This window comes from Lonchura striata, chromosome 1A (assembly GCF_050655825.1).
Source record: "Lonchura striata isolate lonStrDom1 chromosome 1A, ASM5065582v1, whole genome shotgun sequence".
Classification (NCBI taxonomy): Eukaryota; Metazoa; Chordata; class Aves; order Passeriformes; family Estrildidae; genus Lonchura; species Lonchura striata.
In genome coordinates, this window is record NC_140741.1 from 59,157,694 (window position 1) to 59,183,733 (window position 26,040).

Sequence of the window (26,040 nt, forward strand, 5' to 3'; positions counted from 1 at the left end):
ATATAGAAATATAACACAATATTTTCTGCTGCAATTTCCCAGCAACGAAAAAGCACCAGAGTCAAGACTAGCAGTAACAATGCTAAATTTCCCCAAAACCGAGGAAGAATTTAGAAGAAGCAGTATAGAATCAATTGCTTTTAAACTACAATTCCCATTTGTCATTACTACTTATTAATATTGATGACAGTATCAAAACATATTAATATATTCTATTGGAAAGAAGGCTCTTTTAATAAGTCAGTGTTTGCCAATTTTTGGTACAAATCTCAGAACTAAACTATATTTTCCTTGCATTACACAGTTAAATGTCATTCCACATAAAAACTAAATATGAGGCACTTACTTGTGTCCATTTAAAGCTGCATGATGTAAAGCAGTATAACCTGAACTGTCAGTGCAGTTTATGTTTGGTCCTCGCCAGATGCTGCAAATAAAACAAAGTTGTGGTGTTAATTTTTTGGCTTGGCAAATACAGAAGTGTCAGAAATTTGATCTACGAATAATTTAAAGATCTCCGCAACAAGTGTGATTAAGCTTTAAGAGATGAATTACCTTGAAAGAAACTTAACATAGCAAGTGTCATCTTGATATAATTTATAAAAATAATTTTACACATCCATCTATATGAGAGCCATGAACTTTATGTAGGGCAGACTCAAACTAATGACAGACTAGTCATTTCAATTAGATCTCTCTGTTCTGCCTCTATTACCCTGGTAATTACACCGAGGTTATCATCTGATTTTGTACTACTTTTCCACAAGTATGCATTCATTGTCTTTAGGTCAGTTAGTCTAGAATCAAACATCAGATCAGTGAGAGCCAATCATATTGTTTAAAGGGGCAAGAAACTTATTCTTTTTATTTAACTTGATAGTTTAGCTCCCTTTTTAGCCGATTGTGTTTTTAAAATAATTTAGATATACTTTTAAAAAGAAGTTAATTACATTACATTTGTTATCTTCACATATTTTACAGACAGCCTCATTGTATGTCCTGTTTAACTATTCACATGATCTATTACGGACTTTTAAAAAAACAAATGACATATTTTGTTTCAAAGTAGAAAACATGGCTGCTAATCTACCAAAACCAACACCAGAATCAAGCCCTGGAAACAGGTGCATTGAGAACCAGCAGGCTTTTTTATCAAACTGACCACATTTGAAATTGATTGTATCCTTTACAGAACCAATTTACTTTTCTGTAACAGTTTTCATCTTTAGTATTATAATTTTATGTTCTGAAAGTTTTGAGTCCTGAATTACAGTCTATATTCATTAGTTTCTAATATAGCGCTAAACAGTCACTGGCAAGCCATATTTCCCTTTACACCATACTTTAGAATTAAGTGCTGCTGTTTAAAGAAAATAACTTGAAGCTAATAAGTATAAAGAATTTTTCATACTGACATTTTTCATTGTCTACATCAGTAAAATGATATGTTCTGCTTAACATATGATTAAGAACTATTTATTATTGAATCTGTATTTTATTACCTATAAAATGGAATATATGTGTGTATATATATCCACATATGTGTGTATATATATCCACACTAGGGAATACTGATGTAGACTGGTCTCTTTAATTTTGTGTATTTGAATGATTCATTAGCTCATAAACTTAAGCAGTTGTTTTCACACAATTATTTGTGTGAAACATTGTGATTTGCACTGAGCATAGCTCTACATAATGCTGGGTACCTCACCTCTCCTTGCAAATTAATTTATTGCAAGAACAGGATTGAATTATTTTCTTGGGTACAAGGAAGCAAAAAAAAGTAGGTCTTTAAACAATCTGCTCAGACATCTACAGATGTTCTTTTCTACAGAAGTCATTCTAATCTTTTCAATTAAAGGAAATTATTTTAACTTCATGGTATAGTAAAAATTGAGCCCATGAACTGACAGCTCCTCTGCAAGAGACAGATGTTATGTATATGGCAAAGATAATCCTTCCTTTTTATTAGAAGGAAAGAAGTACTTAAGTATTGATAAGGTACAACCTGTCTTATACTTCTTTGCAGCATTTATCAATTATTGTTTATTGAACTATATTTTCATCCTTTGATATATATCAGCTTATAGGAGAATGAAGAAAACAAGCGGTATGAAAAGTAAGATTTTAAATATTACAAAACAAAAAATACACTACCAATCAGAATATAATTTTCTTGGTTATGATAGCTTCCTTGCTTTGACTTGGAGTTGTTAGGATTTGTCTGTCAGTTTTTTCAAAATGCAAGGACTCATGAATTCATATACTGTTCATGATGCACTAGGCATTATGAATTAAAAAGTAAAACAAAACTAAAATCTAAAAAACTCCTTTCAAAACTCCCTAAAATAATCCTCATTCATTCTTCCCTAATTTTCTTCTTTAATCCATTCACTAATTAAAACATCGTTCAATTTCCTGACTCTGGTCTTAGGAAATATTTTTTAGCTGAAACTATACTGATTAAAAAAAAAAAAAGCCTCTGAGACTTTATTAGAGTATACAAATGCACCTATGCAAAACTCCTCATAACACACAGGTTGGGTGGCTGAAAGGCAAAGGACAAAAGACAATAAGTAAATGCTGATTACTCAAGAGAGATAAGACAGAATGGACAGACTAATCGCCATCAGCTCCCACAGCGTACACAAAGACATGCTTAAAATCACAGCATGGTTATCAAACTACAGAACACAGCAAACATGAGCAGGACTCGGCTGCAGGCAGCTCTCTTCCCTTGGGCCCGTGCTGAAATCCTCTCCCAAGAAGTCTTGCATTGCAACAGGTCCAGTATATACACGGGATATTTATGTTTTGATAACTGAGAATCAAATTCAAATGAGACTGTCTGAACACAAATTCTTACATCCTAAGAATCTCAGATTAAGCTAAAGCTTTTCTCTTGTAATTAATATACAGCAGGACAGAAATCCAGTCATATATAAGCTAAATAAAAAGCATCTGACATCAAACAAAAGTTTAGTATGGAGTGAGGAAAAGCCTTAAGACCGCTTTTTTAGTATCATAAACCTATATACGTGAAGAATCATTAAATATATTGATTTATCTGTGTATTTAAACACTTGTGAAAGCAACACCAAGGCAGATCTGACAGAAAACAAATACCATTCACTCTTCAGAAAAGAATATTTGTTGAAAGAAAATGGGCAGCTCTTCAGGATACTGTTAATATTGAATGTTCTCAAAAACATATTACTTCTAGTGATGCGGTCAACCAAATTTCTTAATGTGGCATACATTATAGGGAATGTTAGGAATCTGTTTTCCCAAGCACATCAGTAAATTCAAAACTTTGCCATTATGTAATGTATTTTTTTAAAAGTAATTGAACCTAGTTTTTGTGCAAAAAAAATTAGTTTCATTCAATGGTGAATTAAAACATGATTATCAATTAGTTTCTTCCATCACATCTTGCCAAAGTAAAGTACAACGAAACAGAAATCTGTTATACTATTTACATTATTACTAAAAGCAGAAAGGTCTCCTTCTTGAGCCTATTCTCACTGTGGACAAAGAATGTTGACCTTATGAACTGATGTCAAATATTAATTGAAAATACTCTTTACCTGGTAAGAAAATTACTGGGTTTTTTTAATGAGCTTAAGTAGTTACATATAAAGAGTAGAATTTCAAAAGAAACACAAAAGCAACAGATAAAAGATGGTTAGTTGATTGATTTCTTATTTCACTATGCTTTTTAGAAATAATTGTGAAGTGCTTGCTTTTACACACCAGAACATATGAACACATATGAACAGAAAAGCAAGGAAATAAAAGCTTTTTTCCAGCTAATCCTCACACAGACACTTTCCACCAACAGTACAAGAACTATGCTTGCAAGGTATGCCTAATTTTTCAATCACATTTCTTCTCTCTATATGTAAGCAGCAATCATTCCATTATACTATGTCATGACTATGCAATAATTAATGATCAACTACTTATGGGATTAAGGATGTTAGTCAAGTTCAGGTTCCAAAGCAGTTTATTCCACTTGTTTTCTTTTACCTTGATCTGTTTACACTCTTGGCCTTAGCGTAAGTCTGCAAAACTGGAAGATTCCACCAAGCTGTGATCTTATTTCCATACTGATTTTCCTCAATTCACAATTTCTATTTGATATATCAAGCGCAATACATATTATGAGTTTGATTTTTAGTATACAACCATTAGCCATTACTATACTTACAGCTAGCTACAACAGTGGGTTAGAAAAATATCTTTTTCCCAAATAGGCAAACAGCAGGAACAATGCTTAGAGTGATAATACAAGCATGGAAGTAAAAAGCACAATTTAGAAAAAAATGTAGAAGTATGGGACTATGCCCAACAACATAAGACTCAAAAACCACTATCTTACCAGGTATTGTTTTTCAAGTTATTTGAAGAAGCACTGCTAAATGAGCACTGATAGATTTAACAGGCTACAGCTACCCAGACTAAAATTTGGAGTAGGGTAGCAGCATTTAGAAGCATGCAAATAGCCTAATGTCCAATAGATAATCTCATATACTTGCTCACTACCATTCTTACCAACTGTATTTTTGGTTGAAGAATGATGAGACACCTACCATCACTAGTCCAACCTGCCATCCATTACTCTGCCAGTGGAAAGGACTACAAAAAAGGTTGACTATAAACAAGTGAAAATCTTGCATGTTACTGAGGAGAGGCAGAAAGTCAGGCACAGAGATACCAAAGTGCCACTGCACATACCACAGCTCATACAATACACAGAGTATCACAATACAAAATCAGAAGGCTTCAACCCACACAGAGTAACACCATACCTCATCAGAAGACTTCAGACACCTACCCATGCAGGAGAACATCACATCAGTTCAGGAGACTACAAGCAGCTGGCCTTGATCTTCAGCCCAACCTTTTATAACCCTCATTGTTCATGAATCACACCTGTGTGTCCTCTGTTCCCTCTTATGACTGGTCAGTGCACCTGGGCACTCCATGTCTCATTATCTTCAATGCTGCTCACCTGCCCTGCACAGCTGTACCCACTGGGGATGAGGCTCAGTACACCTCTGTGCCTCATTACTTTCAATGCTGCTCACCTGCTTTTCATGGCTGTAGCCCATTAGGGATGAGACTTGGCCACAGCCCCATTCCCAATTACCACAAACTGTGTGTATATCTACACCAAAGTCCTGGATATCCAGAATAGAGTTAGTCATTATGAGTCTTACACAGAGACAATATGCCCTTATCCTTTGACTAACCTCAGCATAAAATAATTGCAATTGAAACAACAAAGTTTTACAAAAGCACCTTTTGATAGAGCTAGGACTTAAGAAACAACTTTAAAGAAACTTCTGAGATGAGAAATTATAGAACTTGTAAATGAGGACATTATGATTGTGAAGTACCCAAAGAACAGGCTGGAATAGTACTGAGATGATTGGAAACTATACAAATTCTCAGTCACATGTTAGGTTATGTGATAAACAGCTCCTGTTTATCCACAAAGGAGCACAAAGGGACAACAGAAAATTGGAGAATCAAGCAATGCCCCAGCCCCACTACTCTAGAGCTCCTCACAGAACACCACCAGTGCATTAAAATCCCATCCATCTAAGTCCAGCAGAGCACAGCAGCACCATGGCAGGCAAAGACACAACTTGCTGGGGGTCCCTCTCAAAACTGTGTTGTGAGAGCCTCCACCCCACTGACTAGGGGTGACACATATCAACATGTGGATAACAATGCTGGATAACACTTGAAGCTGACAGACATCACTGTCTAGGGCTACGGGACATGTGAATTGAGTAGGATTTCTGATGGAATATTTAGGGGATGAACCAAAGGCAGGGAAAGGGATGGATTTAGGTGATTAGGGGAGGAACAAGTTTGAGAAGATAGAGGGATAAGGGAACAAAAAGGGTTGATCACTTGTGTATAGTTGGTTCTGCAGCACGATTGACTGGTCATGTTTTGCATTCAATTTTATTAAATTCTGATTCAATTTTCCTTGGCATCTATCCTGTGTGCATGTATGAAGGCCAAACTACCTGCACCTGAGCCAGATGATGGGTTGGTGAGAATATATGTCAGCCTGGCCAGGAAATGGAGCAAATGAGGGTCTGCATAGCAGAAACTGGAGGGAAACTTTGGATCAGAGGCTGAGCTGTAGTGTGGGTGTGTGAGACAGTGTGTGATTGCTAATGAAGACAAAGCTGGATCAGTCAACAAAGTAGGTGAAGTAGCCTGGGAGCCAGTTGTATGGCTGTATGTCTCTGAGGTTAAGACATCTATATTAAAAATACTAGAGAAACCAGTGGTCTTGTATGGTTGACATAGACCACTGGGAGGCATGTCCTACAACTTCTCAGATGAGACAGTCTGTGCTTGTGTAACTACATGCAAATTTAGGTATGCCCAGTTTGGGAAATAATCCACCTAGAAAAACATATTGATGAGCACTCAGCCTCTCCAATTAAGTACTCTGTATGGTAAAATCTAAATAAACTAAACCTGAACAGAAGTCACATGAACTATTTTAACTGAGAACTCTGTTTACTTGAAGCTGCAATCAATTTTCCTTGAGGGTTTGTAGTTTCATCCTGATAATCTTAAGAGTTACATCAATTTAAATGTTGTAAAAAATCAGTTAATATGCAAAAACCAAAAGGAGAAATACACTGACTTCAGGATTATGTCACCCAAATAATAGGAGATCAGTTATGCTTTATTTTAAAAATCTGTCATATATAAGGTAACTTTGCATTTGACCTTTATCTAACCAGTCTGGCTTCATCATTCCTTATGGACTACTCATCTAGAAGTATAGTGGCTGAGTATACTGCATAATACTGTGGCTATAATCAGAAAGTAAAATGCTCCTGACTAGTACTGGTTAGCTTTTACAGTCAAGACCAATTTGTCTGGAGTAGTTAAAAGAGAGAAAGCCTCCATTAGTTACGACATAAGGGTTCCTCTGTATCCACTTGTCTACAGGGACAAGCCGGGGTTTGGCTTAGTCCACAGAGAATCACAGTAACTCCAGTTTGTCAGTGATGAGTCAGATAGATCTTTGGATTTAATCCAGGGTTCTGTCCTTGAAAGTCCAGTCATTCTGACTGGAAAAAACATTATCTCTCATTTAGCATCATCCTGCAGAAGAATGCTGTAAGAACAACTACTAAATTATGAAAATACACATCCAAAACCAAACCAGTACCTTTAATAAGTAAAATCATTCATGTTTAAGCAATGCGAATCATGTTCTAAAATAATTGCTAATGGTATGTATGATCTAAAGTGATCTGAGCAATCTGAAAGAATACTACACAGCTAATGCTGAAGATCAGTGCATCAGGCTAAATGTTCCTACGAATAGCAACTCCACACCCATTGTATCATGAGTTTGGGCTCCCTAACATATGTGAGGTAGTTTGGTTCTATGTATTTGTTATGAATCAGACCTATGTACTTTGTATAAGATCTATAGATTGAGCAAGATTAACCAGGAACACAGCTCACTGTGTTATTTACTATTAGGCCATATAATAGAGAAAGGCTAATTGCTGTGGCTATATCTTTTTTCAGTGTGAATACAATACTTGTGGGTACATTCACATATTAAACTCTCTCCATAGTAAATACTGGGTTCTTTCAACTCTTTTCACATAACTAATACTTAGTGAAATTACATAAACAATAATTATTTTTCTATAAGCACAACAGAAATTAGTCTTCAGAGTGGTTGAGAAAGCCTGCGGCAAAAGCCCTTGCATAACACATAATTCCAAGTACATCAAACACTCAACAGCTGGTTGAGGGAGGGATTGTCCCATTCTACTCTGCATTAGTGTGGCCTCACCATGAGTGCTGTGCGCAGATTTGGGTGCCACAATATAAGAATGATATAAAGCCACTAGAGAGAAACCAAAGGAGAGCTACAAAGATGGTGAAGGGCCTTGAGGGGAAGCCATATGAGGAGCAGCTGAGGTCATTTGGTCTGTTCAGCCTGCAGGACACGTGAGGAGAGATCTTACTGCAGTTACAACGTCCTCATGATGGGAAGAGGAGGTGGTGACCCATGACAGGACGCAAGGGAATGGCTTTAAGTTGTGTCAGGGGGGGTTTAGTTTGGGCATTACAAAAAGGTTTTTCACCCAGAGGGTGTTTGGGCACTGGAACAGCTCCCCAGGGAAGTGGTCACAGCACCAGCTGACAGAGCTCAGGGAACATTTGAACAATGTTCTCAGGCACAGGGTGTGACTTTTGCTCTGCAGAGACAGGAGCTGGACTTTGATGACCCTTGTGGGTCCCTTCCAACTCAGTTTATTTTATGATTTTTAGATTCCATACACTTACATGAATATACCCATGAATGTCCATCACTATTTTCTTTTGTAGAGCAGAACACATTCTCAGAAATATCATTCTGACTCCTTCTTTTACAAAAAATGGCTGACATTAAAACAAAATTTTTTAAAAGCCACTCTAATATTACTTTTATCAGAAATAAACTGAAGCAAAGTCATATTTCTCTTTTGATCAAGAATACACATATGATGACATATTTTATTAGGAAAGCTATTCCCTTAGCCATTCTTTATCCTAATTCAACTGACCTTGAATCTTTAGTAAAAAAAGAGACTTTTTTTCCACAATTCATTTTTGGAGATCCAACATAGTATTCCCATCCAGCATAAATTCATGGTGTTTGCAATTTTAAACACATTCTTATCACAGAGAGGCAAAGTCAATATTTACTAGAAAAGGAGATTTTAAAACCTCTAAATGATTAATTATGCACCCTGGAACACTTACTGACATTTGTTTAAGTGGAATAAAAAATCCTGAAGCTCTGGCACTGGAAGAAGCACTGCGAAGAGTAACAATTTGCATTAAAGATTTTTGAATATGGATGCTGTTAGATCTGTGACCTCAATCCAGTACTAAAGATTGTTAATCTTAGAAACCAACCTGAGATGAGACTCTGTTATAGCTCTAGGACACACAGAACAGAGCGTGCTATATATAGAGTCTGCAATTCAGCTGGCTTTAATGCCTTGTCCTTCCTCATCTGGGTTTCCTCAAAAGTAGAATAATTCTTCAGACACTAGCAAAATAGGCCCAAGAAGAAATGCATTATTCCATTTCCTCTTGTTTCTTGAAGGCCATCTTACACCTCATTCTCAATTTATGCTGAGATTTGAAAATGAGAGCCAGAAATCAACTATAGTAACATTAATCCTTTCATCAATGTAATCAATCCCTCCCTATCTTAATATATGAAAATGTAACATGCGAGAGTCTCACTTCTTATGTTTGCATCCACATGATATTAAATGTTATTTGCGTGATTTCCCATATTCTCAATTCAAAGCTTCCATATCTTCATCTCATAATAGCACTGATAATGTCCAACCCTTTTGGACAACCTGTCATAACCTTAGCCTAAACTCAGAACTGTGAAAGACTATAGCTCCAGGAAGTCACTTCCAAAATATGAATCCTGAGTTATTAAGGCTCTTGAAGTCTATCAATGACCTATAACATATGTAGAATATATGCATAACATTTGTGCTTTCCAGTAGAATATTTCCTCAGTTATTTAGACTCCGTGAACCTAAGCATACAATAAGCAAGCAGAGGACATCAGAAGTGAGCAACAGTACATTTTTACAAGATATGAGGTAATTGAAAGTAACCTTGATCAAAATGTATTCAAAAGAGTACTAAAACTCCTTCCTGTTGTCCTAAAGGGGTGACTTTATAATGCTGAACTGTATAATGTAAACATTATGCTTATATTTAGTAACATGAATATTAAACAATTTGAGCCTGTTCTTTGGAGAAACATCATTTCCAATCAGAGGTGCTCTTATTGCATTTGCTAGAATGCTACCATGGAGTATCTGCATGTTGACTGCCTCCATCCAAGTGCTAACACTCATTCTTTCCATCAGCTTTGATTTAACTTCGTTAACAAGGACACAGCTTAGGAAAGACACAAAAATATAGAAAGGACACATTATAGAAATCGTAGTCACTACATAGAATGTTCAGATTACATCAACATTTCTTTCTTCTCTTAAATTGATTATCAAGTTAAATAAGGAAGTCAATCAGGGTGAAATCAGCTACTGGATTAAGTACAACTGAGAAAAACCAATCCACTAATCAAGTTTTATCAGAGCCTTGAAGATAGGTCTTTATCAGAGATACTGTAAACCTCAAATGGAATCATTGTAACATCTAATCTTTAACACATAGAGCTATTATAATGTGAAATGTTCAAATGTTTTTTGGCATAACATAGAAAATCTGAATAAGAATGATATTGGATGAAACTATTGCATGATACAAAATTATTAAATCAGATAATGTTATTAACTAAGGACAGTTTAAGCATAAATTCTCTATCCTATGTTAGCTAGCTATGCTCTAGCTAACTGGAAGAGTAGGACAGAAAAAACTTTTCAACAATAAAAATACAGAATTACTTCCAAAATTTATTTTCTCAGCAACATGTTATATTGGAAATAAATAATATCAAAACAGAAGGATGCTACTCAGCACACATTTCATTTGCTGTGCTTTGCCAACAGAGGTCAGAATTACCTCAGCAGGCATCCAAAGCTATGATCATGACTAGAAATACTTTTATAACCACTAAATTACTTTCACAAAGGCAAATAGCATACTTTAAATAGAGACTGAAGTTTCACAGTGACATACTACAAAGGTCTTCCAAAGCTTTTGGATATGTAACAACGTCACCACTTAAAATTTCCTAAACACTGTTACTGAAATAACTACAAAGCTCATATCCATCACATGACTGACAAAGTATTTGGTAAGATATGCTAGCAATCATTTGGATCACTCAGAAAATATCAATTCATCCAATATGATGTTTTACATTAAATAAAATCATTTATGACACACAGCTTAGAAGGGAAAATATAATTACTGTAAAATTATTCAGTAAATTTTCAGTCTATTTATGTTAGAATTCCCTATTTAAATCCATTAGGAGTTATTGTTTCTTACTCTATTTAAAAGCCTTATCAAATGTAGAAATGAAATCCAAAACTAAGAGGTTTAAATGACACAGAAGCTTCTACTATAACGGAAGATTCAGCTGATGTAGACTTTCAAACAGCTTAAAAAGAACAATAACCCATCACTTATTTTCAGATGTATCTAAAGTGAACACTGTTTTTTAATTTTCCAAAAACCAATTACACATCAAGAAAGAAATATTCTTTGTACCTCAAATAGTTTTACTGTGGAATGTTTTCCAGAAAATGAACCTGAGACCTACTCCAAAAGTATTGCAAGTGTTCCATAGAATTGCAGCTCTCTGGATCATAAGCTTTTCAACAATATTAAAATAAAAATGCAAAATGTGGGGGAATGTATTTAAAGAATAATCTTTTCAGCATCTTTCTGCTCCTTTAAATTGAACTGATAGGATACTTCACAAAATCTGTTGTGGCAAATACCTTTCTGTAAAATATATAACAAGACTCAGCTACAACAGGAATAATTTAATGTCCTTTCTGAACTTTCTGTTTGGTAAGAGATATCTAGAGAACCCAAATTTGTCTGCAAATATTCTTCCTAATATCATAGATTTAAAAAAAAAACAAAAACATCACAGGAGAGATCCCAGTTCCACAATAAGACACCATGCAAAATGATTCATCACATCTCTCTCTCTAATTTAGTATCAGCACTATGGTACCTGAAGGACTCATCGAACAATTACTGTCATTTTTTTCAGCTGTGTTTAATCCAAAAAATGTTCCTAAATCTTTATATAATTGAGAAGGAAAAAAAAAATACAAAAAAACAGTCCCCAACTAAATACCTTAGGTACTAAACTAAATGTATCATGCAAGGCTAGACTGGCCTATAACAAAAAGAAGGGAAACGATACACAAAAAAATTTATTAAATGCATGTGTAGATGGGAGATTCCATCCTACTTGCCTTTATTATATATATAAATCTCTCTCTTTTTTTTTTCCATTAAAGGTCATACATTCACAGAGAGGAAGGGATACTTGTTTGTGAAATCTCCAGAAAGCCGTAGGTTTTTAGAAAATTATGGAGATGGGAAGGCCTCTGACATACACAAGGACTAGGTTCTCTAGAAGCTAGTTAGTATTAACTCTTAAAAGAATCCAGACACAAAACCCCATGAAAAACTGCTGAATTTACCTGATTTAAATTTCAATTATCTTTAATCTTGGAAAGAAAGTTCATTTACTATATCTCATTCTAAGGTCACATTTAACAAGTAGATTTGACTGTTAGTTCAATCTTGGCAGCAAAATTATTCAGATGAAGCCATCATTTCATCAAAGGGAGCACAATTGGATTTCAAATAGTAAGAAGAGGAATATTTTCCCCCAAGTGCTGACCAAAACTACATTTATCATATTTGGAGTTACACTAGAAAATTCTCATATATATATATATATATATCCTTCCAGTGGAATTAAATTTTAAAAGTGGCCAAGGCCTAGCTGGATGGTAGTTCAGGGCTGGCCCCCCTCATGGTCCCACCACACAGGCAAAGAAGCTCATATAGATGTGTCTGACAGCTAAAATTAGCAAAACTCAAGGAACACATCTCTCCTAGGGTGAGGGGGTTGTAGTAGAAGGTAAATGTTTAAAAAACATCTAGTTACTAGAATATTCATCTCCTGGATTTTCAAGAAGCCACCTGAAAAGTGTAAAGTGATCTGAAGGAACTAGGCATCTTAAAAGGCAAGAGAGCTCAACCTAAGTTTATATGAAAGACTTGCATAGCACATGATTTGAAAAAACACACACAGCATGAGACACTGAATTAATTGGGGGTACATTATTAGCGTAAAGATTCCATACAGCCATGATTCCATACAGACTTTGATCACGCTAGCTCAGAGTAGACTGAATGCACAGAGAATTTGTAAATATTTTCTCTAAAAGCATAATCAAAGCTGTAAGGTTAATTTCTCCTTGGGCATGGAAACAGAATACCAGAATGCAATTCATGCAATTCTAAAACTATACCAAATGTACAGTAAAAAAAACAGAAACAATTTTTTTTTTTGTAAAACATAAAACTTCAACAGTCCAACTAATGAAGGAATAGATTTTTATTATGTGAAATACAAATTTTAATATAGCTGATCATATAGTTCTCCCACATAGAAGACAAAACATTAGGAGCAGTCTAGGGTATGAAATAATTTCAGAACAGCTTGGAGGTTTTTTTTGAATGGCAAGATGAATTTTACAGCTTCAGTTTTGTAGCCATCACAGTTACAAAAATCTTCACATAGAGACAAATTGGTACAATACTGTATTTTTAATTTTACAAAGATAAACTGGTTTTTGGCTTTCCCACATCACTGAGTCACTCTGAACAACCTAAAATCCCCAACAGATTCTCCAGACAATAATTTTTAGGCAGTAGAGCTTTATGTACTTCTCTTCCATGTCACAGAGACACAATTGTTTCAGTCCTCATTTACAAAATGGCAGTGGATAGTCTGGGATCTAGAATGCTTATATACTGTTGATATCAAAGCACAGTCAATATCATTAAAACTATCTGGCTCTGCTTAGTTCCCAGAAAACATATCAAGAGTTGTATGCAGGCTAGGACTCTCCATCCTGCCAAACCCTGAATGCCATGTCAGTTCTCTTGTCACTTCAGCTCTGAACCATTTAGGAACTCAGGCTGCACCACCAATAGTAAACAAAACATGTTTGGCACTATTTTCTGGCACTAAGGTCATACTGGCATAGAACGCTCCACACCTACACTCCTCAAACTTTCTAAACAGGATAGCTGAATCCAAATTGTCTGTCAGGCCCTAGGCAGATACTAATTCTTCAGCTCAGCATGGTAGCTCTTTCCTTGGGAGAATGCCACATGGCACCTTCCAGTACCCAGGAATGTTCCCTGGCATGTTAAAGTTAGATGCAGCCTCACATTCCTGTCACAATTTTGGCAGAAGCCTGTCATTCACTAGCAGCAGTTATCAGCTTAGAGGATGCAAGAGCACCACTGTTTTGAGTTTGGGCCCAGACAGATCATGATGAGCCTCTGGCCCACAGCTCATGTTTCTGCTTTATGCCTTTGATTCTCCCAGCAAAGAGCATAGAAGGGAGAAGTAGTGGTACACTGACCCAAATTCTTTTTTTAGGAATTGCTTGACTGCTTGACACCAGAATAGAGGATAAGGGGGAGGAAAGTTGTGAATATCCCAAACAATACACCACCGTTGTTAACTTCTTTTCTTCTTTTCTCCTCCTTCACATGCACACTCATATTGATGGAAATTCCTAGCAGCATCCATAACTGCATAGTACACCTGCAAGGCAGTCTAGGAGTCTCATTCTGGTAAAAGTTCAAGAAAGGAATCCACAATGGACTCAGAATTACCTTATAGGAAAATATTACTAATGGCTATAGCAGCACGAATCTCTTCAACTTTTCAGCAGAAAGAACACTTACCAAAGTAGCAGTCTTTTTTTGGGTTCAAAAAATCAAAGGCATAGGTATGAAAATCCTTCACACCAAAAATACCTACATTTAAGTTTTATAAACAGGGACTCTGGAAGAAACTTCATATTCTACAGAAGGAAGCCAGAAGTGACTGGCTAGGAAAAAAAAATTAATCCCACCAAGACAAAACAAGTTGAAATTAAAGACAGCCAAAGCCTTACTGAACTGACACATTTCTCACTTCTCACTTCCCAGTCATCACCAGTCAAGGAGAAAGAAGCCTTCTTAGGTGAGAGGGATCTAGTTAAAGACTGGAAATTTGTCCCACTTATTAAAGATACTATTTTCCATAATTAATTAGATGGTGTCTCCAGAAGAAAGAACAAATTTCTGTCTTGTGAGAACAGGTCAAACATGAAAGTGAGAGTTGGATATCCATACCCACGATGAAGAATATGCTGGAACTAGGAACTTCCATAGTGCCAGTATGTCATACTATCTCTGAAAATCCTCAAAAATGAAAAAGAAAGGAAAGTATAAATCAGGAAATTTAAACAGAGAAGAAAGATAGTTGAAGTCGGGTAGGAGACACATTCAATTGATCTCTGAGACAAAGTTCAGCTTCTGGAAGGCTGAGGTAATAAAATCAAACTACAGAATGCTATCTTACAACTCCTACTCACAATTCACAAGCATATAGTAGGTCAATTGTTTGATAACGTATTCAGAGCTTCTAGGAACTGAAATCTTTGACTGGATATACTGATCTAAAAGATCAGCCAGCTTCCAGTACAGCAGAGAGAATTTTGTATCACTTTGTTTATAGATTACATGGTGGCACAGCTCCATTTCCACACCTAATCATTATAGTGAAATTAAAAAGGTGCTCTAGTCCACCTGAGCATGGGAAACTGTAACAGAAGATACTGGGAGTCACAAAAAGTCCAAACTACAGAACTATATACAGGAATTATTCATAATCAAATTTAAGTTAAATTTCCCACAGATTAATTACATTATGGAAAAAAACTATCTTACAAACCAAAAGACACAAATGACCTCTGTCAATTTAAAGATAAAATAGCATTGAATTTTACCATTTAAACTATTCTTCAAGCTCAAGATGGACCTCTTTTTCTTTCAAACTTGAACGTAGCTGGTTTCCCATTGATTTCTTATGCAATAAAAAAGAAACTGATTTCTTGGACACAGACACAAAAAGTAGAAGGAAAATTGGAATGGTACAGCTATAGGGCTGGGAGGAGAGACTCAAGAAGATGTTTTAACCAATGCCAGTACAAACTAAAACACCTATAAAAACAAAATGCAATTAATATTGAGTAATATAAATAAAATTAATAAAAGAAAAAGGAGGAAAGAAATCAAAATTCAGTTCATTTGAACTTAGTTTCTAACAGTTGCATCCTACAATTATAGCCATTAAAAGATCACAGAGATTTGGTAGCAGGCTGTACTACCTTCTTTACACTTGTACATGGTGGATGAAGTGAATTATAGGCACTGGAGATCAAGGAGTTCTAATTGCAGCTGCATCATCTTATGTGTGCAGAAATCAATCAACCACAAACTTGCAGTCAACCACAAGATTAAAAATAAAAAGAAGAACTCAAGTTAGTTATACTATAAAAGTCATATTATTTTTTTTATTCTTCATTTATGATTTCTAGTGATGTGGTTCACTGTGAAATAAAAGGAGTACATAGTTCTAAACTTAGACCTCAACCCATGGATCTCAAATGAAATATAAAAGAGGAACAATAATCCATATGTATATAATCCAAAATTAGAAACTATCTCCTTGGCACACTGTAAAATGTAACTTTATTTTAAATTTAACTTATTTTTAAATATAGTTATTGTAATAAGCAAAGACAGACATCTGAAAATACAGAATAAACTCAATTTCTAAATGCTCCTCCACACACTGTGGAGGTTTTCATAAAGAAGAATATGCATATACTATGATTATTCACTTCTTCCCAAGGCCATTTCCATTCTTTGGAAACTATTTTCACACTTAAACATTGAGCTACATCAAACAGAACTCATATTTGTAACCTATCTGAGGAAGAAAGTTTCATATTCTCCAAAAGACAGTATGTGGATTTTACCCTTACAAAGGTGACCAATTAGTCTTTCTACCCTGAACACAACCTAAGCATTGCATGAATAGGATATTATACCAAATTCAACACAGTTACTATCAAATCATCATCAATATTTCAGCATTGTAAAGACAGCAACATAAAATTAGGTTTTACTACTACAGTTGGTAATATACTATAAAACATAAATTATGCATAAAATATTTCAAAATCGAATGAGAGCAGTTACTTTGTCAATAATTCAGGCAATAAAAGAACAGCAATTCCCCATGTTTTAAGTGTTTCCAACAGCATTTGATTCTGTTTTTATCGTCTGTATTGCTATTTCTTTATTCCCGTAGTTAAGAAGAAAACATAAAATGAGGGGAAGTTATAGCTGCATAATACATGAATAAAATGGTGATTTTTTTTCTCCTGATATTTTTCTAAATTCTTTTTATGTAAGGGGATAAAGTTTTTTTAAATAGAGCTATATTTTCAGGATAAAAGAAATCAAAATAAAAACATTTGACAAACTTCAGTCTAAACTATCAGCATAATTATTTCACAATTGTTACTGAAAGGAAAAAAAAAACCTTAACTTCCAAAACTAAGGGCCTGGAGTATCTTAAAAGAGTAGAAGCTGAGTCTTGTAGCACTGTTTAGGCCAGAGAAGGCTTAGGGAGGATATCACAGTAAGTATACAGTGGGAGGAAGTAGAGAAGACAAAGCAAAATTCTTCTCAGTAGTGCCCTTTGGCAGGACAAGAGGCAACAGACATGACGTTCAACACATTAAATTCCATCTGGAAGTAACAAAATGCTTTTTTACTGTAAAGATTATGTAACACTTGAGTGGATTGGCCCAGGATGCAGTGTGTCCATTCCTGGAGGTACTCAAGACCTGACTGGGCAACCTCTTCTAGCTGACCTCTGCAGATGATCTCCCAAGGTCCCTTGCAACATCAACTCTTCTGTGATACACATTAATTTTACATGAAGATGTATTAATTTCTTTTACTAAGATGTCCACCTCTTGATGTCATGCATGAACGTACACACAATAGAAAATTCATCTGTAATTTTTTTCTCTTCAAAGAAAGATAATTCAAATTCTTCTCTTCAACTATACAGTGTTTCATCTAAAAAATTAATCTAGACACCAGTAAGCAGATTGCAGCAAGAGTAACTTATTATAGTGATGGAGTAAATATATCCAGTCAGTCCAAACCAACCAGGTTTTTTCCTTTCTAACACATGTAAGACAAGTGCACCTCACATTCCATTCTACACATACTTCCTAAGAATCTTGGAGCTAGGATGCATTAATAACATCTCTGCTTTTGGCAGTCCTAGAGAGGCATGTAGGAGATATATTGAACTGCATTCAATACCGCCATAAAGTCCTCCATTAACCACTAGGAAAAGAATAATGAGATTGGTCAAAAGTTGATCAAATGACTTGTACCAAAGACCACAATACACAACTACCCAAAAAACTTACAACATACCTATTTCTTTTCTCCTAAAACTCTAAATGTTTGTGGTCCAGATAGCAAGACAATTTGAACAATTTCATATTTTCAGAGTGTTTGTGACAACGTAAATAATGGACTGACTAGGACAACAGAAGTTCTATCCCAATAAAAGATAACTGTCTAATTTTCAGAGGCTGAAGGAACTTCTAGGTACCAGAACTACTTTACCATGAAGTTGTTTGTGAAGAATGACACCTTTAACAATGACAGACTGTAGTGGAAAACAAAAGGAACATGCAATCATCTCTATCAACTCATAATGAAGAAAGTAACAGATAGTAGAGTTACTAAATTAGTACACCTTAAATTAGTCGATGAGAAAATAATATTATCAAAGAGAAAGGGAGGATAAAATTACTCTTGCCCAACAGTGTCACTGCTTAAGAATCTAAGTAACAGTAGCAAGTAGTGAACATGAACATTCTTTGGCCGAGCTTCAGCACCAGAAGAACTTGTAGCTGTGGATATTGTTGCCAGAAAAGACAGCTTATGGTGAGAATTTAACTGTGAAGACTTTCAGAATATATAAAACAGACCTTTGGAATCATCTAATTCGATCCCTTTCTCTGAGAAAAAAAAAAAAAATTTAAAAGCTGGAGCTAATTTTGAGGTTAGTTCAGTTTGCTTGGGAAATTTTGCAGTCAAATTTTAAGTTTCTTCAGTCATGTATATCACACCACCTCTTTTGCCAATCTTTCGCATAGCTTCATTACCCTGTGTTTTTTATCCGTAATATCCAACATAAATTTCCTTGTTGCATTTTGTATCTGCCCCCATTTTCTCCTTGCTGTGCACACCTGATAAGACTTGTGCCCTTTATAACACCAAAATAAGTCGTTTAGTTGAGGACACCTTAATGAGATCCTGTTTCGTGCTCTTTTCTTCTGCTTGAACAAACAGCTCTTTCAACTTCTCCTATGTCAGCTCTAGCCTCTTAATGATCTTGTTGTGCTTCTCTCTTCTTGCTTTTCCCCAGTTGGTTTACATCTCCTATAATGAAGTCCAAAACTGTACAAGTCTTTGAACAGAGGTGAATAAGTACTTCCCTCAACTTGCTGGCCATGTTTTCTGTTGACCTTCTCAGCTGCAAAACATTGTTGACTTATGTTCCCTTCACAGATGGCAGACAGGTTAGCCAGCTACAAATTAGCCTTGGTAAATCCAAGTTGATGCCTTCATTCACCCTCTTGTCTTTTATGTGCTTGGATATGCTGTCATGAAGAAAATACACATACCCTGATGGGGCTAAAGATATTTTAAAAACTGTTGATGATTCAAAAAAGAATCATTTTACATCCTTTATTCTATACATGGTTTAATAGAAGTCCATTATTATAATGCTATCTTTCAAATCTTGATCTTACTTCCTTATTCACAGACTGAAGCCCAGATATTTTCCATGAATTCAGTACTTGGACTGAATTTTTTTTTTAATTTTATGGTTCTCTTCTAAAAAGGAGGGCATACCAAATTGTAAATAAATACTAACTGGATAAAGTTGAAAGACTACTATGTTCTGAGCTTTCTCTTCAGCTTTCCATGGTCTGGATTCTTTTTTCTATTAATTTTAAAGAGCAGTTGTTTTTTTCTAAGGCCTAGAATTATGAAAAGGACAGTACATAAGGACAGGTAATAGTTCTTTCTCCTCAGGTTAAATAAGTTTAATTCCTACAAACAAATAAACACTGCCAGAATTAAGCACCTCAGCTAACACTCAACAAAGTAATCTAGGTGAACAACACTATGCAGCTCCTTAAATCTAGTCAAGAGGAAATTCTAAGACATACACATTTCTGAAAACCCCTCTTCTTTCAAGGGTAAGGTATTTCAAGACTAAAGAAAATGTCCTCCATTTACAGCCCATAGATTGGAGGGCCTTTCAGAAATATAAGTAGCCATCTCCTCTTCTATAAGAACTCAGAAAAGCTGACTTTTTCATTTCAAGGTGCTCAGTGGTGGTGGAAAATCCTTAAGAAGGGAAATGAGAGCATTCACCCAGGAAATACCCTGGTGAATACCATCCAGTCCCTTAACTAGTGAATGACTGTAAATTTTATATTTGGTTAATTCTAGATTAAATACAGAAACAATCATAAGAATAATAAATCCTGACACAGGTTTTTCAAGATAATGTTTCAAGCATGAAAAAGAGCAAGGATTTTCTCTCATAAACTTGTAACAAGTCTCCATGATAAAGCCTACATTGAATTATGCAGGAGATTCTGCAAATGGCTTGTGTTTTGATGACAGGTAGTTTATTAAAATCTGTCAAACAAAAGTAAGAAATACAGCGTCTGTGGCAAGATATTCACATGAAAAAATCTATGGAATTACATCAAAGGAAATTACGACATATAAATTTTGCCTGCAGTAGCTTTCAAAAGCTACAGAAATGTGCTATATTTTCATGATTGACTTCTTTTTTGGATGTAAAACAGAGATTACTACATATCAGAAAGCATAAAATAAAATATTATCCTATCCTCCGTAGGAACTTAAATCATTACAGATTAAGTAATGTTACAAATAACATTCAATTCTTTAAATTACTTCATTTCTTCATTACTTAAGTATTATTTAAGTATTTAAGTATTAAGTATTATTTAAGTAATAGTACAAATAACATTTAATTCTACTACTCTAATCCAGGAGATTCTATTACTCCTGGTCCTCCTTGCACAAAGCGGGAACAGAATCTTTCACTGCCAGCTCAGAAGAGAAGTGAGAACAGTCCAAGGACCTAGAACCCTTCAGCATTAGGTTGGTTATTACCAAATAGAAAAAGTGAATGGAAGTTAAATTAATTAAGTTGTGTAGATTTTAGCTGTGAAAAGAGCAGTAGGCATATTCCCAAAAGAGTACAATGGTGCTGTGACAGCATATAAGACAAACCTGGGAAAGGTATGGGAACTGTATTAGCTTAGAATTTTAAGGACTGAGGCATTTCTTCATGGGATTAAAGGGTTAAAGCAACAGATACTCTCATTGCTAACAGCATGGTCTGTCAGAGTTCAAATTTACCAATTATCCTGAAGCTAGTTATCCATACTATTCCATTCTATATTTAATAGTCTTGAGAAAATGTTATTTTTCTAAATTAAAATTATTTGCAAAAGACAGGGTAAACCACTATCAAGTAGGATATCCACTTAGGCACACACATACATCTTTCACTCTCACTGAACACAGTCTCCTCCCTGCTTTTACTATCTCACACTACACACTTGTTCCTGAAGAGCACCTACTGCTTTAAAGGCTGTACTTTTATTCATCCTTTTCAGTATTTTTATCCATTCCAGCTTTAATCCCTTTCTCCTACTTTATTTCTCCCCATGATAAATAAGAAGCTTCTGGTAGAAGCTTCTTCCATTATCCAGATGCATATGACTTTGGATGCCTACAGAAATATTAATTTTTTCAGATTTATTACATTCTTGCTTTATCTTTAATTCTGCAATTTCCGATCAACTAATTTTAAAGTGTTTGCTCATAAGTTAATGGATAGTCTTACACTGTCATTTCTATTACAGACTAAAATTGAAGTTCAGTTGAAAGCAACACCATTACAATTGCATTTAAGGGCAAAAGATCAAGATAAATAGAGAATAATTTCACACTAAAACTTGGTCTGATATTATATTAATAATATATACGAGATGATAAATATTAATTATCCATGTAGGACTTCCTCAGATCTTAAGCAAAATCCTTTGAATAGTTGATCTATTAATAAAATTAATTAATTATAATTTCAAACAATCTCATGAATTTTGTTCCATTTTAAGTCTAACAAAGAACAACAGCTTGGATTTCCTTTGACCACAACTGTCCCACTTTAGAAGGAAAATCCCACATATAGAAGATTTTTGTGTGATGGGTAATGCTAGATCCATTTAAATTAAGCCTTAATGTATTTGGTTAATCTGTTATCAGTCACCTGTATGATGTTCCACTGATGTTGCTTCTTGTAATTTCTAATACCCTGTCTATTATGCTTTCCGGGAATTTTCAATCATGCACTTCACTAAATGTATTCATAAACACCTGAATAGGAAATAGTTTAATACACCTGCCATGGGATAATGTAACAGAAAACTAATGCATGATGCACTCATTCCAACTGTTTAAATATCATACTCTTCTCAGAATAGCAATGCAATACCTTGAAGATGTGCTCAAGTTCCTGTTGACTTCAATATCCTTGGTAAAGTACTAAAAGGGAAACATCTCTTGAAGATTGTAGAAGAATTTTATTTCTTAGGTACAGCCTCAAGGAACACCATCTGAAGGTGCTTTTTTCAGCTCACTGCAAACTGCATCTTCAATATGGAAGGACAAATAGGATGGTTCTCACAGATCCAGTATAAAACATAAAGATCTATTTCAAAACATGGGCATCCAGATATAAAGTTTGTTATAATAAACATGCTGGGTGCTGCAAATAATCACTAATTTTCTCTACAGTGAAAGCCACATTATCACTTGGTTTGATAAAACTTCTGAAAATGAAATGATAAACCTGTACATAAGGCATAATTTATCAAGAGAAAGCAGCACACATTATACCAGTAATCTTCTGCCATGAGAAAATTTTCACCAATCTGAGGATCCCCCTTAATATAAAATTCTTTTAAAAATTATTGAAAATATGTCACAACTTACTGTCTTAATACACCATTTAGTAAAAAATATAATCATTATTTGAGATTACAAGAATAGATCCTGCTGTATAGTGCTAGATCAGCTACATGTTCAAGTAACAAATTTTGCTCCAACTACCTGCAGGTACTGACAGATTAGAACTCCCCAGGGTGTTTAAAAACCAAATGAACCAGGCACCTGGATGTGTCCCAGCCACCAACTGTATAAAATACACTATTTTTACAGATATCAGAGAAGAGCAACAAAAATACCAAGATGCACCTACTGGAAGTTGAATGGAACTGAATACAAAAATGCAGACATCTGAGGAACTCTAAATAAATACAAACCATTAGCCCATAGTAAGAGATGTGAGAAGAAATTAAAATTTTGGCACATACTTCTGTCATCTTGAGAAAAATTTGAGATAAATGTTGGGAACTTTTCTATTAGTGTTGCTTGCCAATACTGTGGTTTTGTATTGTAAATCGGGATTAAGAGTATTCTTACAGCATGTTGCTAGAGAATTTAGGTTCCTGGAGCTTTCTTGAGATCTCTCAATTCTTTTGATAGTATATGTATAGAGTGGTTATCTAAAGAATCTGATACCAATTTCTTCATACTCAGTATTCTTTATATATTTTTTCTTTAAAATTTAATTTTCTTCTTAAAAATATTTTTGGTTTATCAAATTGTTTGTCTTTAACCCATTCCTGCAGATTATCAAGGTTTTACTATAGTCTAATCCTGTTTATTATAAAGTACTTTGCAATAGTTTCTAGTTTTTCAGTATCTGTCAATTTGACTAATGTAATTTTAGTTTCTTCCTCCAAAACAAAAATACTCTACAGAATCAAATTCTGACATTTCTCTAAGTCACAATTTATTTCAAGACACTGAACAAAGGAAACAAACAGGTTAGAGGAATATGGGAACTCTCAGACCAGACTTTTTTGAGATTAGCTTGGGAGTCAGCCACATTTAATGCATCTTCCTCTTTGTTTTACTGTTACAGTAACCCTCTGGCTACTAACATTAAAATTTGGTAGAATAAACTATCATTTATAGTCTCTATGTTTATAGTCTCTTATTAGTAACACTTTAATCCATGACAACATTCATGTTCACGCTAATGCAATGTTTGGTTTTTTTCAACATTAAGGTTTTAAGAATCACAGTATTATTTTATTTACTTCAATCTGATTATATATTTAAAATAAAAATGTTGCATATTCTGCATTCTTTTCATTACTCAATTTTACAATTATCTTTTAAGATGGGACCTAGTTTTACATAAATTATAATTCATTAATTATTAATGTTTTCTGCTCAGGTTCTAGATCATGAATGATTTTTTTGCTTCAAATTCAAAGTTAAACGATAGTAAACTATTATATTAGACTTAGATAAAGCAGTATTTATCATCATATTTTTCCTTTATGAAAACTATACACCATACTAAGGGTTCTTCACAATTTTCTTTAAAGAAGAATTCTCAGATATGGCAAAGTTTTTAAAGCTAATACTCTTCATAAAATAAAACATCCAGCATATTTAAATATTTTTTTAAATAGTTATGTAGCATGAATTCTAAACTTTCCATTTTTTGGGTGGAGAAATTTTACAAGGTCTTCTCCTATTGTTCATCAGTCAAATACTCTGAGAATGTGTTTCATGGTCAAGATAGATTTATAAAAGTGTTGAATGTACTGACATTCTGAAATTGTTTCTCTACTTGGAACATGTTACCAATGCAGAAGTTCTAGTGCAAAACAAAGTACCTGCATCATGCATATGCTGAATGTGAGGAAAACAGTGCTTTTCATGGCACAGAGAAATTCTACCATTCACTCTGCAGAGCAACTAGTCAAACCAATAAAATTAGCTTCACTTACTGAAGGATTTATTGGTTCCTTTTAGATATATTTATATATACATACCCAAAAATAAATGCCCTTTTTCCCTTTTTCAACCAAAAACTTAAATATTAATATTTCTAAAATTATTTCCATACTGCTTGATTGCTGCATTCCCTTCATTCTACTCTAATAATCATATTTTCTTTCATAAACAAGAAGTTCCCTGAGTGTACTATTTACACATTAGTGCACTCTAAGACTCTGTTCATCTCCTACCATGCAGAATTAAATAAATCACCATCTTCTGTACTGACCATGCAAAAAATCTACTGCCCATCACTAAAATGTAGACTCAGATATGTTCTTTCTCTGATTAACTTTTCTTCTTTATGGATGGTGAATTTAGCAAGTGCTCTAGCAACACTGCCTATTATGCATTACCTCCACTCCCCAATATAAAATCACATTTTACTTTGCTTATGATTAAACTGCTTTGTTTAAGTTGAAATGTCACATGTCAGACTTCTAAGAAAGGAACTCTAGAATGGAAGAAGAAAATAGGGGACAAAGGAACAAAATCTGAATTAGCATATTAAGGGAAATGCACAGGAAATTAAAATAAAATTAAATGAGAAGACAGAAAATAGGACCCAACTCATACAGGCAAGACATGAAATGTGGAGAGGGGCTGTTGAAATAATTTAAATAGCTGAGGAAAAGACTGGCAGCATTAGCCTCCCAAGGCTAAAATGAAGAGCTATGAAAGGGCACAAAGAAACACAGTATATTTGGAATAAAGGCTAAAGCTAAGAAGACAATTGAACAGACTAAAAGAGCTGAACTTTCATCAAGTGACCAGAAACATTTGTTAGACACTCTTGCAGAATGCATTTTCTTAAAGTGAATTCCATAACTGTCAGCAACAGTAATGTCAGCAACACTTTCAACAAAATAATAATGCCCAAAAGCACTGGCTACCTGTACCAAGCATTCTAGTCAAGCACACAGAGTTCTGTGCAGCATACTCTGAAGTATTTCCTTCCTCATTGTCCTGCATCAAGTTACGTAGTTAGTGGCTTATAAACTTAATGAGGCCAAAAGATATCTTCTTTGGCCATGAATACTCAGGGTCTTAGCCTCATGAGTTGTTATCATGCAGCTGGTCAGTTGTGATGCGAAAATTAACATTTGATACCACAAACATGAGGGAATTTCTAGTTTATCATGTTTTTTTACAAAATAAAATAAAATAAAATTATATATATATAATTATGTAAAAATATTTTAAGAAATCACACTGAAAAGTAAATAAATAGCACAAATAAGTTATACATACACTTTTTTCCTCATTAAATGTCCCTCAATCTGTCTATGTAACCTACTCTGAAGGTAGTTC

At 34.6% G+C, this 26,040-nt stretch overlaps 1 protein-coding gene across 5 annotated transcripts in view; it reads right to left on the reverse strand.

The window, feature by feature from the left end:
- The window catches only part of ANKS1B (ankyrin repeat and sterile alpha motif domain containing 1B), a 398,399-nt gene that overhangs the window by 353,466 nt on the left and 18,893 nt on the right, over positions 1 to 26,040 (reverse strand). For all 5 annotated transcript variants that reach the window (XM_077783569.2, XM_077783570.2, XM_031507463.3 and 2 more), the window contains exon 2: positions 347 to 427. In XM_077783569.2, the coding sequence (XP_077639695.1) occupies positions 347 to 427 (81 nt within the window). The remainder of the gene's footprint in view (positions 1 to 346; positions 428 to 26,040) is intronic.